The sequence below is a fragment of the Saccopteryx leptura genome, chromosome 2 (assembly GCF_036850995.1).
Source record: "Saccopteryx leptura isolate mSacLep1 chromosome 2, mSacLep1_pri_phased_curated, whole genome shotgun sequence".
Taxonomy (NCBI): Eukaryota; Metazoa; Chordata; class Mammalia; order Chiroptera; family Emballonuridae; genus Saccopteryx; species Saccopteryx leptura.
Window position 1 is genome coordinate 282,872,932 of NC_089504.1, and position 16,638 is coordinate 282,889,569.

Consider the following 16,638-nt stretch of genomic DNA (forward strand, 5'->3'; position numbering starts at 1 on the left):
AAAAGACTCACAGGGGGCTTTCCAAGGGAACCCTTTAAAGTGCACCGTGGGAGGCCCATGGAGTCCAGTGCTGGGCAAGGCTGTCCCGAAGTTAATGAAATGATCTCCATTCTGCAGTTCCCAGTAGAAAGGAAGTACTTGTATGTAGCCTGTCTTATTGTTCCGCTCAACTCATGCACACAGAGTGGTGGTGGTGGTGGGGGGAGCATGAAACTTAGAATCTGGCTGCCCTGGTTTTAAATCTTGGCACCTTTATTTACCTGTCTTGTGATCTTGGGTGAGTCCCTCAAATCACTGAGTCTTAGTTTTTTTAACAGAGACCTAACAGTACCTGCCATGAAGGTCAGGTAAGACACTGTATATGGACTGTAATGTGCAGGGCACAGATGATGTGTGGAATGTGTTCATTTTAACGGCTCAGATGGGAACCAGCAGTGACTCTAACTCCTGGCTAGCAAATCATCCACTGAATGTCTGGATTCTCCCCTTTGCTCGCTGGTGCACCTGGTTCCAGTGCCAGATGGGTGCAGATTTGGAAATAGGGTGGGAAGGAGAGAAAAGTGGAAAGACATGGATAAAGAGCTGCCACTCAGGGTCTCCCGATCTGCCTGGGACCCTCTAAGGGTCCAAGAGGAAGGTCCTGGATGAGCGGAGGCCTTGCACTTCTATGGATGTGGGATTATGGGTGATGGATACCATGTCCAGACATGAGGAGTCCCTCTTATGAGAAGGCTTCCCTTCCTATCAACTCTCCCTTCCCATGTAACCTGGGCCTTTTGGAAAGACCACCTATTTGTCACCTTCGTCATTAGCTCACCTTTCTTTTCGAATCTGGGGCAAAGGAGAATAGGCTGTTGAAGCATCTGCTCAGCCATAGGTTAGACAGCATGTGTTCACGTGTATCTTTGTTTATGAACAAATCTTGCTGATTTGTGACAAATTTTCATACCGATATGTACATGTCAGTGGCCTCAAATTTCCTTGTTTGTATAATTTCAAAAAGAATATTCACATATATTCCCTGGAGTTGTTATTGTGAAGGGGAAATTAGGGCAAGAATGTGAGGGCACCTGTAAATGCTAATGTGATCTACAATATTTCTACCACCTATTGAATGAGTCAAAGTGCCGCATGTATATAATGTCACTTAATACTCACCACCAAGTATATTTCATTAATTCTTTCATGGTAAACATACCATGAATCCCAATTTATGGATAAGTTACTGAGGATCATGGAGGTTAAGCAAATGTGCTCAGAGACAGGAAAATGAGTTAAATGACAGGACTGGGAGGTGGGTTAGGCCCACCGACCCTGGAGCCATGTTCATCATTGCTGCATTCAAGTTGTTATCACTGTGAATACTGCAGGAGCTGTAGGTCTGTACATCTATGTTAGGTCTGTGTCTGTGTGTCAGAAGGCAGCTTGCTGCAGGAAAAAGAAAAGGCCATTCTGTGAAGAAGGCTAACCTGGGGTGGGGTCTGGAGGAGAGAACGCTAGCTGCCAACGTGGGGAGTCAAAGGGGCTGGCTATGGGGGGCGGGGCTAACACCGGGCACTGGACCCAGTCTACTCTTGACTCCGCCCCACCCAGTGGCTGGCTCCCAAGCTGCCCTGAGCAAAAGCTGTGTGTATACAGGTAAGCAGAGAAGGATGCAAAAAATGTCCTGCCTTCTTAATGCCTCCTTGAGGCTGTAGGTAGCAGGTAGTGTGAGAATCCAAGAGAGACAGGGGAGGGAAGGAAGTAGTCAAACTAACCTTTCATCTTTTATTATTGGGGCCTTTTCTTGTTTCCCTCATCTGCTGAAATCACCCAGAAAGGCTAGAAATGTCCACATCCTCAATACCAACCGTGGCCTACAAACAGCTCTCCCACTCCTGTGGCTCTCCCTCATTGGCCTGCAAGTTTTTTAATAAGGTATTATTCCATGCAGGGTTCCTATTTATAGTCTCCTCTTCCAGGAAGCCATCCTTGATAGAACCAAGCCACTGGATAACATTATAAGCCCTGTTCCTGCAATACCTAGGGACTTGGTTGGCCTTGCTTCATTTCTTTTTATTTCTGTCTGTACTTAGTAGGAAAGGGAAGGGAAGATTACCAGCACCTTCTCATTAGGATGGGAGTTCTCCAGGACACTTATTCTAGCACCCAAAACAGAAGCAGTTAGGGAGGGCAAAAAACTCCCTGTGTTCAAGATCACTCATCTCATTGGTCTCTCTTTCCTCCCATCCCTCCTGGGGGCTTCCCCCACTTCAACAAGTTTTGGTTAAGGGAGGAAAAAATGGGCAAACAGGACAGATCAAATAGAGCAGCGTTTCTCAACCTGTGGGTCGCGACCCCGGCGGGGGTCGAACAACCCACAGGTTGAGAACCGCTGAAATAGATACAAGAAAAAAGAAAGGGACAGAGTTGATAACAAAAAGGGGAGAGACAGGTCACAGGCAGACAGAGCCAAGCGGAGACAGAAGCACAAGAGGCAGAGGATGAGCGAGAGCCCCTGAGCTTGAGGAAAACAGACTGATGGAGACAGAGGTCCTGCAAGAGAGGCACAGCACAGGCAGGGGGCACACCAGAGCTAGCCTCATTCTTGTAGTGTGTGGAGGAGAGAGTACTATATCATTATGAAAATGGCCCCCAGTGTTACCGAAGAGGAACATCTATTCTCTGCCTCTTGGGTGGCAACTGAGAGATGTTACCTCCCCCAGGGTCCGTCCAAATGCCGGCAGAACCCCCTCCCCAGCCCTCAGCCATTCCTTCCCGTCCTGCTCCTCGGTTGCCTGAGGTTGACAGGTGAATCTGAGGAGGAGGGGTGAGCACTGAGGGAGAAGGCTGAGGGAGAAAGAAAAGGAGCACAGGGGGCAGTTTGGGGGGCTCCGAGGCAGCAGAGCAGGAGAGTACAGGAGAAGTTCCCTCACTAACAAGCCTGTCTGCCAGGGAGGCTGGAAAACAGGCTGGGTCTTGATCATCTCAACACCCCTCTGCTCCAGCACGAAGAGCCTTACATCCAGAAGGCAGGATCCAGTCCCTGAGCAGTCTGGGCACAAGATGCCAGGCCGCACACACCAGACAGGTCCCGCCAGCGGCTGCCCACATCCCCATTTTGCTCTCTTCAATCGGAACCTGGCTTCAGAAAAAGTTCAAAGGAGTTGGGGGAGAAAAAGCTAGGGAGATGGAGGGATGGAGGTATAGTCAAGAGGCTAGGATCAGACAGGGAGAAGTGAAAAATGAAAGCGATCACTGGAGAAGAGGAGGGACTGTCAGGATGCCAAGAGAAAGAGACAGAAGGAGTGGGCCGAGGGCAGGGAGGGGTGTTGGGGTTATTACTGAGCACGGTGAGTTTCGCCCGCCGGGAGCGCAGGGCGGCCTCCGTGGCCTGACATTCGTAAGAGGCATCATCAGAGAGCTCGGCGTCTGTGATCTCCAGGTTGTACTGTCCGACGTCTGCCGAGCCCACGACCCGGTACCGCGGCCAGGCTGCAGGAACAGAAAGGGGGAGCCCAGTGTCAGCCCCATCCCAACCTGGAAGCCAGACTGGGCAGAGCCTCTGCCCATTTCTCATCCCCGCATCTGGGTCCACATCTCATTCCAGGTCAACACACCACCCCTTGCCTTCTCCGGGCACCCCATCCCCATCGATAAGAATGAGGTCCCAAATGCGGACACTGATGTCATAACCTCCCACAGGAAGGCTGGGAGCCATAAAGCATGAGGAGGAGGGGACAGGTGGGAATGGGACGTGGGGGGAGGGGGGGAGACCAGAAGTGAGGGATGAACAGAAGCAGATGAAATCGTCAAAGCAGTTTGCAGAAAAAAGTCTCTTATAATAACAGGAAAGAAAGAGAGAGCGAGAAGGCGATAGCAGAGCAAGAGTGGAAAAGAAGAGAGGGGGAGCTAAGAAATACAGAGCATTGCAGCACAGAGATGAGCTCACTGGGGCGAGAGGAAAGTCCAAGGAAGAAATGGATGAGGCTGGGTCCTGCCAGCTCCCTGAAGGAGCCCCTAAACCAGAGATTCCTACTCCGGGAAGAGGCTGTGGTTGTAGCAGGTGGGCCTCAGGGTTTCTGGCCCTCTGCAATTCAGTCTCCAGTGCTCCTGCCCTCCCCTCTTCCATTCTCTACCTTCAGCTCCCTCCCATTATCTCCCTCTGTCCAGAGGCTATTGATTGTTCTCACTCCATATCTATTGATCTCTCGTTCTCTCTCTCTTCCTTTTCCATCACCAATACATCCACCAGACCCATCTCTTTCCTTTATACAGATTGTTCTATACAATTTCCTCCCACCTATACTAATACATGACTCCCACAGCAAATAATCTCAACCCCTTGGACAACAATAAGAATAAAAATACACAGTTTCTCCTATATTTTTATCATTACAGTGCTTTGCAGTGAACAATATTTTTTCACAAAGCATAGTCTCTCATTTGGTTCAAAACTCACAAATGCACTTATAACGCAGGTAGGCCAGTGACTGTTACACTACTTTATACAGTGGTAAACCAAGACCCAGAGTGTGAAGTGACTTTCCTGAGGCCACCCAGCAGTTAGGTGTCTGAAGCAGGGTAGGTACCAGGTGTCTTGACTCTTCATCTGCTCTGCCAGCCAGCCTTTCCAAAAGAAATTTTTGCTTGTTTTGTAATACTGGAGGTTGGTTTTTTGGTTTGTTTATTTATTTATTCATTAATTTTTTACTGACTCATTATGTTTGCTTCAGCACTGGCTCCATGGTGCTTAATAAAACCTTGTTGAATATATAAGTGTTCAGGCTAATATTAAAGTGAGTTTTTGGCCCCTATGCTGACATTGCCCAGGCAGGGGGCAGTAGAGAGGCTGGAGCAAAGCCAGCCTGGCATAAAGTTGCCTGCCTTTCTCCTGCTCTGCAGGGGACTCGCCCAGCACCTCCTGCTTCACCTCTTTCTGCCTATATCATCAGCTCTACCGGTGTCTGTCTGTCTGTCTGAATCTCTTTTACATAAAGATCTTTGGGTTTCCTTTGATCTCTCAGATTTCTCATTGCCTTTCTTGAGCCAACCTACAGGAAGAAACACAGAACTGCAGGGTTTGGAAAGCAGTGGAGACAGAGCTCAGGAGGAGAGGAAAAGGGCCTGACCCACACACTCAGGAGGAGCACAAAAAAGGGATGCGGAGTCCAGGGATCTATTTTAGGGGACGAAGGAGTGGTGGGTTCAAAGATACAATAGTCTAGCTGCCAGGCTAGTGGGTGGCCCCAACTTACCTTTGAGCCCCTGGCCCATGCCCAGTGCCAGCCCGTCCTTGGTCCATTGCACGATCCCTGAGTAGTTGAGCAGCACGCAGGGGAGCACAGCCCGCTGTCCGGCCACCACAGTCTGGTCGACTGGCTCCTGGCTGAAGCGAGTCTGAGTCCCTGGCAAAGCCAAAGCCGGCACTGGGTAAGGAGCTGCATGAGGAGAGGGGTTCCACCAAGAGGCTACCACTCCTAGGCTCCTGCTCTCACCCTTCATCAGGCTGGGGAGAGATGAAGGCTGGGCAGCTGGACCCTCCAGTCTCTGCCCAGCTTCAGCCCCAATGCCTGCCCCACAAGATGTCACATGCTCACCCCTGTTTCCTTTCTCCCTCCATGGCCCATGGGAATGGTTCCAGGAGCCAAAGTGCTCAGTGATCATAGAAAGCGGTACAGTGTTAGGAAATGGCCTTAGAGATTGGGTTAGTTGAATCTTCTCATTTTACAGTTAAGGAAACTGAGGTACAAGGAGATAAGTAACTTACCCAAGGACACAATGAGGTAAGGGCAGAGCTGGAGATTCGAACCTGACCAGCCAGGTCCTATTCTTCCTCTGCCCTGCCCCTCCCCTCAAACAAACCTATCTCAGTTTGTTTCAGCACTGGCTCAATGGTGCTTAATAAAAGCTTGTTGAATTAATAACTAAATAAGTACTCAAACCGATATTAAAATGTTTTTGGCCTTTGAGTGGATACTGCCTGGGCTGGGGCAGAAAAGAGGCTGAAACAAAGTAAAGCACCTTTTTCTCTTCCAGGAGGTCCATAGCAAATGCTGCAGGTGATGCCACAGTTCCCCTCAACCCTTGAGACATGAACAAACCATTGGACCCATACTTGGACATGTTCTATAGGAGCCGATGTGAGGTAACGCACCCATGCAACTATGCCAGGCACAATTCCCTATGAATGTGTCCAGTGAGCGCATAAGGGCAGCTTCTAAGGGGCAGGTGTGTCCACAAGTGTACGTGAGTGGCCTGAGTGGCTGTGTATCCAAAACAAAGTAGCTATGACCCTACTTCATGGCACGCTCACCCTGTGTTGTCTTTAATCCTGGATCCCGTGCACCGGGGCCACGAGTGCACACAAAGGGACACCGTGCACACGCTCAGCCTCCTGCAATGTGGGAGCTACACAAGGCTGCCTGGCTGGCAGCTCGGCCAAGAGCATTTGATTAGAGAATTGCAGAGTAATTGCCTTTAATTGTGGAGCCTAAATGGAGCAGGGAATTGGATGGCGGTTTCTTCTCCCCTGTCTCTCCCACCCACCCACTCCCGCCAGCCTGCTCAGCCCAGTGTGAGCAGGCCTGGGCAGGGTGTATAGCTCCAGGAGCAGTCTCCGCTTCCTATGCTGGGCTGTGGGGAAGAGGACAGGAGAGAGGAGGCTGGGGGACAGCAAAGGGCGGTCTGAGGCATCCTGTTCATGCCTCCAATTTGTCACACTGCTGTAACTAAAACTGATTTTCACCAGAACTCAGGGACCCCTTCCCCTTCTTTCCCTCCCCAGCTCCCAAGTCTTTGCAGAGATCCACATCCTAAATCCAACTGTTTCCAAGCTAAGCTTTCCAAAATTTCTCTGACTGGAAATGGAACCTGTCCCTCCCCATTCCAAGATCTCCCTCTAAGTTATCAGAGATAGGACTCTAGTCTCATCCCTCCTCTTCTTTTTCTTCCTCCAGTTTCATGTCTCCCCTGCTTTGTAAATCTGATCCACATTTCTCTCCCCTAGGAAGTCCTCCTAGATTGGTACCTTAGCACCTTAGGCAAACACAGCTTGTCCCATCACTCAGCCCTGCTGTCACCACCACTCTATCCGTGGGATTTCCCATACCAAACTATCGGAGAGTCTGTGCCTATGCTTCTGTTTGCCATGGGGTAGAAGGCAGCTGGTGGGTGAGGTGTTTGCCCTGTCTGTTCCGCCAGAATGAGAACCCGTGCTCAAGGCCAAGGGCCGTGCTAGCTCTTTCCTCTGAATTTCCCTGCATACTTGACATCTGCATTGGTTGCTGCACATAAAGGGGACCAAGGGAGAGGGGGCTGGGCCAGGAGTGGACTGATGGCCAGCATATGGTTTAAAATACAGAGGAAAGCGCTTTTGGTTAAATGTGTAAATCTAGTTCTTTGGGTCTGCAGGGCGTCAGGAGGTTAGAAAATAGGGCTCCTCCCCCACTCTCCATGAGCAGCTCCCCAACTCTGCTTACCTGACAGTCCACCCATGTCTTCTAAAGATGCAAAGGATAGGCTCACCCATATTTCCAGGGGAGGGGATGGGTCAGATGAGCAGCCTGCATTATTAATTCAGGCATTGCCCTCATTATTATTCAAATTTATTCATATCATTGCGCATTTCTCTAGTGCAGCTTCATGCTGCAAACTCTCCACACTCCCGTTTCTCCTTCCCACAGCCTCCAGAGCCCACGTCAAGGGCTTGGGAGTGGGGTGGCCTCTAGCCTTGGCTCACAGATGGAATTTATATTCACAGTGTTTCCTTCTTGAGGCCTGGACACCCTGGTTTCCTAGTGAAGTCTCCAGAGGACAGTAAGAAGTTCGCTCCTTGTCCACTAAAGCAAGGAGGCAGCTGGCCCTGCAGGGAGGCAGTCAGTGGGAAGCCCTTGCGGTCAGAGTCAGAGATGGAGATCCTGCCAGAGGGAAGAGTGGTGTGACCTTGGGCCTGTCATTCTCGTCTGGCCTCCACTTGCTCACCTGTACAATGACAAGTCTAGACTGAGGACTGCAGGGCTCCCTTTTAGGAGCACAAGTTTGGAAGACAGACAGGTATGGTATAGACTAGAGCCTCTGCCACTTCCTAACCATGCGACCTTGGCCAAATCACCTACTTTCTGAGCCTCGTTTCTCTCACTGGTAAGCTGAAAGATGCAAAAGCTTACCTCCCAGAATGCTGTAAAAGTTGACTCGAATGGAATGACATGACCGGTGCATTCCCTTGCATGTGCTCACTAAAATGGTAGCTGTGATCCTTATCTTTCCTGGGCATTTAGATAAGTAGAGGGACTGCCAGAAACCTGAACAGCGACATGACAAAGAAGGTGTCTGTCCCCCTGGGGATATTGAAGTAAAATACCCTCTTTGTTTAGGCGTGGTTGAAGCAATTTAGTCTGGAAATAGGGGAATGGAGGCAATGATCCTGAAGACAGTCTGGAGAAAAAGGGAAATGAAGAGTCCAGGGAATTTAATTCAATGGAAAGGCAGCTTAGGTCCTGAGCCTGCACATGTCACAGGCAATGTTTCCTGGTCCCCCAAAACAGCGCCTGCAACCGAAACAGCATCAGAGACACAGTCCAGACGCCCACGGGTTGTCCTGACTGGGTTCATGATTAGGAGAACGCCTGCCATCACCAAGTCCCCTTCTTTCTACTCCGCACACTCCATGCTTCTGCCACTCCTTCATGCCCCTTCGTCAGGCCTTTCCCTGGGTGGACACTGCTCCCTCCCCCTTCTCTGGGATTCAAATAGTTACCTCTCTGTGAGGTCTTCCTTGACTGGCCCGCATGCTCTCAGAGTCATTTGCACTCACTTCTCACCCCAGCTATAGAAGGTCTACACTGCATTGCCCATCACCCTCCCTATCCTGCAGAGGTGGGGGGGGGGGCACGCGACACTCTTTATAGCTAGACTGTGTCCTCAGAGCTCCAGCCCCATCACCTAGCTCAGGGCCGGGTTGCCAGGCACAGGCCAGGAAGTCTATTGATTGACGCGCAGGAGAGAGAGTAAATGCCTGAGTAAACAGTCCTGCCTGTGAAACAAGGAAAGAAGGCAGAGCACTCCCTGACCCAGGTGAGGCTGGCTCACAGACCCCAGCAGAGGCAAGGACAGGCCAGGGGAGTGGAGGGACAGGACAGGATTCTCCCTACAGCGAGAGGAGGAACAGTGCTGGGGCAGGGCTTGGAGCCAGTCTCAGGAGGCTCCCTGAAAAAGGGAATAGAATTGGGCCGGGTTGGGGAAACAGAACTCCGGAAGCTTCTGATGCAGCTTCTGATGCAGGTTGTGAAAAAATATGGAGACTGCTGAGGAAAAAGCCTAGAAAGTGAGCAGTGAGGTGTAGGCATTGACAGGACACAAAAGGAAGGGCAGATATGTCCTGGAAGCATTACAACCAAAGAGGAGGTACAGGGTGTGGCTTTGAGTGTCAAGAAGGCACCAAGAACTACCTTGTAACAGTGGCATAACAAGGATACACACAAATTCAAGGTCACATACCTGGCCTTCCACTATCCTTAACGCTGAGCAGGGCCTGCACAGGAACTGGGGGCAGAGTGTCAGTTCCATTCCTCTGCGCATACCCCACTCCCAGGAAGTAAAACCAGCACTGAGCAGAAATGCAGAGAAATGCCTGGCTGTGGGATGAGGTTGAGGGACCCCGGGTCCAGGTCAGAGGGGACCCAGGAAGGGCCTGGCCACAGACAGACAGGAAAACAGCATCAAGTAAATGGCCTTGCCCAGCTGACAGTTTCAGGCTAAGGCAAGGGCAAATCTGCATGTGTTTTTAAAAGAACTCCTGCCTGGCCCTGGATAGCTCGGTAGGTTGGAGCATTGTTCTGATATGCAAACGTTGCTGGTTCGGTCCCTGGTCAGGGCACATACAGAAACAGACTGCGGTCCCATCTCTGTCTGTCTCCCTTTCTCTCTAAAATCATTAAAGTAAAAGAATTCCTACCTCCTTTGATCCCACTCCCTTCCTGTTTTCAGACACCATCACAGTTGTGGTGAGCTCCTGGCAGCCACTATGAAGAGGCAGGACGAAAGTGCTGCACACAGCGCAGGAGTGTACACACACACACACACACACACACACACACACACCCAGCGGGAGGCGCGAAGGGCGCTGAGAAATCCAGGCAAACACGGACAGAGGGAGAGCAGGAAAGTGAAGGAGAGAAATGAGACTGGAGAAAGGCAAGAAAAGGAGAGCTTGGCTAGAAAGGCAAGGAAAGAAAATGAAGATCCGGAGAGACAAGCACCAGAAAAGGCCCCACTCGTGGAGTCATGGAGACCCAGACCTAGAGGCAGGAAAAAAAGGTTGAGGGTGGCTGAGAGGGGGAGACACAAGAAAGACAAAGAGCAGAGGGCAGGGAGGTGTGTGCTGAGAGCACGGACCTCTGTGGGGGCCGGGGCCCCATCTCCTGCTCCTTCTCTGGGAATAGTCTCAATTCAAACACATCACCTTGGGCGGGGCGGGGCGGGGGTGGATGGGGCTGTGACTCCTGGTACCCTCCTCCACCCAAAGTGTTGCCACCTGGACTGGAGATTCCTAGGAGCTCAGCCAGGGGTTATGAGCAGGTGAAACTAAACAGGGTGGGGAGGGCGAAAGGAACACAGAGGGATCCTGGGGAGAAATTAGGAGCAGGGGGTCCTGAGGGGGAGCTCTGTGGTGCTTTCACAAACCCTGACTTCCTGCCAGCGTCCCCTCAGCCTGCCTCCCAGATCTCCTTCCTTTTGGCTAACTCCTTCTCCATCCTCGCTACCTCACCCTACTGGCTTACAGCTCGGAATAGTTCCTTCCTCTAGTCTTCTTCCTCATTGTTTGGGCTTCTGGTCGCAGCACGTATCACAGCCTGCCTTGGATTGCACTTGGAGTACTCCTGTAAATGTCTGTCGCTCCCATGCCCCTGGAAGCCTCTGGAGAACAGGCACTTTGATTTACCTTTCTTGTCCCTTCAATCCCAGCAATGCTCCTTAATAATAATATTAACTCCCAACTCTAAGAGGCCAACTGTGTGTCAGGCACGAAGGCAGATGCCTCATAGACACAATTTCTAACGTTAAAACCCACTACCAGTGGCAGTTCATATCTCCATTTGGTAAAAAACAGAAACAGGCTCAGGGTGCTTAGGTACAGATAGTAAGTGGCAGAGAAAATGAACTCAGTTGCTTAGGCTGCACGGCTAGTCCCTGCTCTTGGCATTGTGTCAGCTCAGGAATTCCCAAGAAGCTTCCTCTGAATAAACTGGACTCCTGGCCACCACCCCAGAGAAATTCTGGTGCTCTTAAACTCTGCACCTTTCTACCATTTCTAATCTCCCCTTTACACCCCAGACTTCCATCTCAACCTTGTTTGACTCCTGGGAAGACAACGCTCCTCAGATCTGGGGCTGGCCACTGCCCTATAGCTACACAAGACGTGTTCCACATGGTACCACCAACCATAGGAGAAGGCGTGATGTAAATATCCCTAAATGAAGGGAGAGCGGTTCCCAAGGCTGGTACAACCATCCACAACATTCAGAGAGGTTTCACTGATGCGCAGAATGCCAACCTTCTCATAATGTACCCAGCAGCTCAATGAGGCCCATTGTTATTCCTAATAAGAATCTAAGGCTCAGAGAGATAAGCATCTTCCCTCCAACCACACAGCTGGTCAGTATTGAAAACAGTAAGCAGAGCAAGGGGCCAGAACGTCTCTACCCCCTGGAATGCCATCATAACAGTATGGACAAGGCCCTGGCCAGTTGTTTCAGTGGACAGAGCATTGGCCTGGCATGAGGAAGTCCCAAGTTATATCCCAGTCAGGGCACACATGAGAAGTGACTATCTGCTTCTCTTCCCCTCCCTCTCCCCCTTCTCTCTCTTTTCCCCTCTCAAAGCCTGTGGCTCTATAGGTTTGAGCATTTGCCTCAGACACTGAGGACAGCTCGGTTGATTCTGATTCGAGTACAGGCCTCAAAAGGAGGTTGCCACGTGGATCCCAGTTGGGATGCATGTGGGAGTCTGTCTTTCTATCTCCCCTCCTTTCACTTAAAAAAAAATGGTGTGGATGAAAAAGGGGTCACATGTTGAATCTGACAAACTCCAGGAAGGCCTGCATGGTGGCCTGACAAATTCAGAGACCTAAAGTAACCACACCGGATGGTCTGAAATTCAATCTTTCTAACTAAAAGCAGTTCATGGTGGGTAGTCAGGGCCGAGGGGGGGAGGTCTTTCCTCTAACAAAGATCAGTGCTTACCTTAACCAGCCCTGTCTGCTGTCTTTTACATCTACAATAACTACCTGACAGTAGGCCTTTGAAATGTAGGGGTCATCCTCTTTCCTGCCCCCTTCAGGCCAAGTGTCCCACCAAGCAGAAACCAACAAGCCCCCTCATTGTTATTATCATGTTAATTAACTTAACTATCTTATGCCTGCCTCTGTAAAATAAGTTTCGGTATATAAATTTTTACCTCTCATCCAATCCCAGCGGTTTCCCCACTCTGCCTTCCCCTGCCTCCCTAATCTATCACCAGTTTCACGAAACTCCTTTGATTCTAATGTATAAAGTAAGTGGGAAACGTGCCATTTTCTTAGTCTGTTGAGACTTTGCTTCCTGGCAATTGTTGACAGTTTGGATCAAATAAACTCCTAAAACTTCTTACAGGTTGGGAAGTTTCTTACATTGACAACAGTCTGGCTACTGCTGTGTTCCCACCTCTTATCACCTCCTGGGGACCCCTATCACAGACTCTGGCCATTGCACAAACCTGTCCCCTGGGCCTCTCCCTCTTCAGGTGAGACACCACCCCCTCACCCAGGACACTTCTCCAGCACCGTCCTACCTCTCCTCAACCCCGACCCTCCGGGCGGACACTGTCTTCCGGCTCTGTTTTCCAGCTCCCTCTTCCATCCTCAGCACAGCTCTGAGTCCAGAGTTAGGCCAGAGAGGCTACCTGTGCCAATCTCAGCATGTGAACACGTCTCATGTCCTCATTGGGCGTGTCCCTGGAGTTGGGACCGGTCTCCCCTACAAAGGTCTGGTGAAGACAGAGAGGTCGAATCCCATTTCTGACTGAGAACTATTAAGTGACCTCTACATCGATCATAGAGAGGCTGCGAATGCTTACAGATTCTCAGACATGCGTCGTGTACTCTTTGTGAGCACACATGTACCGTAACACACAAGTGCACACCTTCGCTGTTCTGTGTGTGTGCGTTCATGTGCCCCGGCAGTCATCTGTCTGCACCTATGTCTTGGTACATGTGCCCTGGCAGTCATGTCCCCAGAGCCCTGCCTGCCAGGTCTGCCGGGAGCAAGAGACGGAGTAGGAGTAGGGGGGCAAGCACCGGAGAAGCCAAGGAAGCCAGACTTCAGGAAAGGGGGAAGGTGGAGGCCAGGCCCCGTCTTCCCGGATTTATCAAACAAGCAGTACTGAACCCCCTGCTCTCCACTCCAGATCGCTGCTGGTTCAAAGGGAAGCCTTTGATTCACACCAACAGCTTTCAGATGGAACTAAATCTCTCCACACTCTACTCTTCTTTTCTCCTCTCTTTGCTCTCACCTCTTGGCTCTTCCTACCCCCCAAGTTTTTCCTCTCCAACACCAGTTCTTCCTGTCCTGTTCTATGAAAACTACAAGCCAGAGAGGGCCCCTCCCATCCCATTGGCTCCTCTCACCAGGAAAAGAGGATTGCAATTCTCTGGGGAGGGCCAGCAAAAACAAAAGGAAAGAAGAGGTTAGGTTTGCATTTTTTTTTTTTGAGAGAGAGAGATGGAGAAGCATCAACTCATTTTTCCACTTTAGTAGTGCTATTGATGGCTTCTCATAAGTAGCCCGACCTGGGCTAGAACCACTGCCCCGGGGGTCAAGTTGGAACCCCTCAGGATCAAGCCAGTGACGTGGGGATTGGGACCCTGGGCTCGAACCAGTGAACTGGTGACCTCGGTGCTCTGGGGAGGCACTATCCACTGTGCAACTGGCCAGGGCAGGTTTGCACTTTTGATAGAGAACAGAAGGCAGAGAAGGGAGAAAGTTGAGAGAGAGAGAGAGAGAGAGAGAGAGAGAGAGAGAGAGAGAGAGGAGGGAGTGCTGGCAGGGGTAGAGCACAGTGAGGACAGATAGGAGAGAAAGACAGAAACCCTGGCCATGGAGGCAGACAGGGAAGCAGGTTCGCAGGTTCACTACGACCCTCAGACCAGAGCTCCCAGGAGGAAAGCACCAGGACGCCCCGCTGCCTGGGAATGAAGGGCACAGTCTGTTGCGCTTGCCTTATACAGAGCCCAACTCAGAATTAGAAAACGTCAAAATGTGATGCGACTTCATCTCCCAAAGACAAGTTTCCAAACACTCACAGATTATTATCACCCCACTCTTCTCTGCCCAGCAGCATTTATGTTATCAAACGACTTTGCCTTCACTTCACAATTGGAAGTGAAAATGGACTCATTGAGGAGTAATGGGCTCAAATGCCCTGACTCAACTGACCCATCGAGCTTTACCATCTTCCTATTTTTGGCCCTTTCTCAGCCCAGGAAGCTGAACTCATAGGCAGAAGAAGCTGTTTCTTCTTCCTCCCCACACCCTGCTTGGCCAAGCCATCCTAATGTCTTCCCCCAAGGCTGGAGTGTTGTAGGGAAAGCTGAAGAGGAACAAGTGGCCACAGTATGGCCTGGTTTTCTTGCCTTCGATCAGACTACAGAGGTCAGCTGCAGAGGCTGGCCACCGCGCCTGGTAGTATTCATAGTGACAGGGCGTTGGGCTAATAAGTGTGTTAGGCTTACTCGCTTGCACTTTGCCTGATTGGTGCATGAGCACAGGGCAGCACTATGTGTGTATAGTCTATGTAAGACTGCCGGTGCTTGCTCTCAGGTTGGAAGATTGTAAATTGTGGATTGCCTGCAGAGAAGGGGCTTTTCCCACGGCCTGTTTTGATTGTGAGTCCAGGGAAAGAGAGAGAAGCAGTTTGCCCTGCCTTCTTGCTCATCTGCTATTGTGAGACTCTAATAAATGGAATGGCCCACCATCCTCTGGCTCCACAGTTCCTTTACCATCTGCCCAAATTCAATGTGAATCTGCATGATCACGGCCACCAACCTTACACAGAGCATACGAGTTTATTGGTCTTGGCCAGTAGATTAGTTTTCAAAAGAGGCAGAAACATGGCCCTGGCCAGGTAAGTCCATTGGTTGGAGCATCGTCCCAATGTGCCAGGGTTGTTGGTTCAATCCACAGTCAGGACACATGCAGAAACTGACCATGGATGATGGTGACATGGAACTGCATGGATGGGTGGAATGGCAGGTCAATGTCTCTCTTTCTCTCTCTCTTTTCCCCTCTCTCTCCAAAATCAATCAATAAAAAATAAAAAGAGGCAGAAACAGAATGCTGAAAGGGGGAATTGGCCTAATACCACCTGCCAGGGACAGAATATTCAGAGCCTACGTCAGAAAGTGTGGGCTTATTGGTCCTGGCTCTGCTACCATCCAGTTGCATGACTTTATTTCTCTGGGTCTTAGCTTCCTTAAACTCTAAAGAGAGGAAACTGAGTTACTTGGCCCCCAAGGGCCTTTTCAGCTCTGATCTTCTAAGATTCTGCACATCTCCTGTTCCCCTGGGACCTCAGTCCAACTTTGCTGACGTGCCTACGGACCCGGCCCTGTGCCCCATCCCTCTCAGACTGTGAGCAAGAGCTGGTATATCTGAGGCAATCCTGGCACTTTCTCCCACCAGGGTGTAGAGGGAGGTATATGGGTTTGTGACACTAAAACCGTGGTTGAGAGGATACAGATGATGGAACTCCACATCAGAGTTCCTTACATCCCATTCCCCTGGGTTCATGGTGGGAAAAAGGAGGATAGATGGCAAAAATCCTGGGTCTCTGAAGTGACCTGCCAGCCCAGGCCTACCCACAAGGGCCTTGACCTACCAAACTAAAAAAGAATGGCAGGTGTCGCTGGAAACACCCCCCCCCCCTCCTTCTGCCCCGGTTAGCTCTCCAGCCCCCCTACCCAGCCAGCTCAAGGCACTTGGACTAGACCTGATCTGGCACCTCTGGCACCTCTATCTGCACGGGTTCTGGCAGGGGACCCTGAGAAGGTTTTATGGGAAGAACAATGGCATTGTGAGCCCAAGCGATGTTGGTATGTAAGAGGTAGGACGAGAGGGAGCAGAAACAGGGGCGTCAGGGAGAGTGGATGGTTCTGCTGAAAAACGGAATTTCAATATAGCTTCAGTGGGCAAGAAAAGGGTGGTTGGTGCAGGAGAGAGGAGGCAGGTGGCTGGCAAGGACTTTAGCTCGGGTAGGAGGCACAGGATAATAGGAAAGAGAACAAAAGACAGAGAAAGGGAAGGAAAAGAGAGAACAGAAGCTAGGAGAATCACAAAGCCAGAGAAAGCTGGAAGAGATGGAGTAAGGCACCAGGACCTGGGGTGAGGAGGAGGAGAAGAAGATGACCTGTCTGCCCTCCTTTCCTCAATCTAAAGCAGTCAATGGGGTAACGGCTCAAACGCCAGCAGTCCCCAAGTCCACAGGGTGGGAGGAAAAAACCCTGAGACACAAAACACTAAAAAAGATGGTACAACATGGAAAGAAAAAATTGGAATACCACAGAGAAAAGGATGGGAAGAGAGAGTCACAGACAGGAAATAGAGAGCAAAGTAGACAAAGAGAAAG

The 16,638-nt window shown here is 50.6% G+C and overlaps 1 protein-coding gene across 2 annotated transcripts in view; it reads right to left on the reverse strand.

Annotated features, from left to right (window-relative positions):
• KIRREL1 (kirre like nephrin family adhesion molecule 1) overlaps positions 1 to 16,638 on the reverse strand; it is a 124,608-nt gene that overhangs the window by 17,882 nt on the left and 90,088 nt on the right. For both annotated transcript variants that reach the window (XM_066362079.1, XM_066362080.1), the window contains exons 2-3: positions 5,238 to 5,387; positions 3,325 to 3,474 (exon numbers count right to left, since the gene is read on the reverse strand). In XM_066362079.1, the coding sequence (XP_066218176.1) occupies positions 3,325 to 3,474; positions 5,238 to 5,387 (300 nt within the window). The remainder of the gene's footprint in view (positions 1 to 3,324; positions 3,475 to 5,237; positions 5,388 to 16,638) is intronic.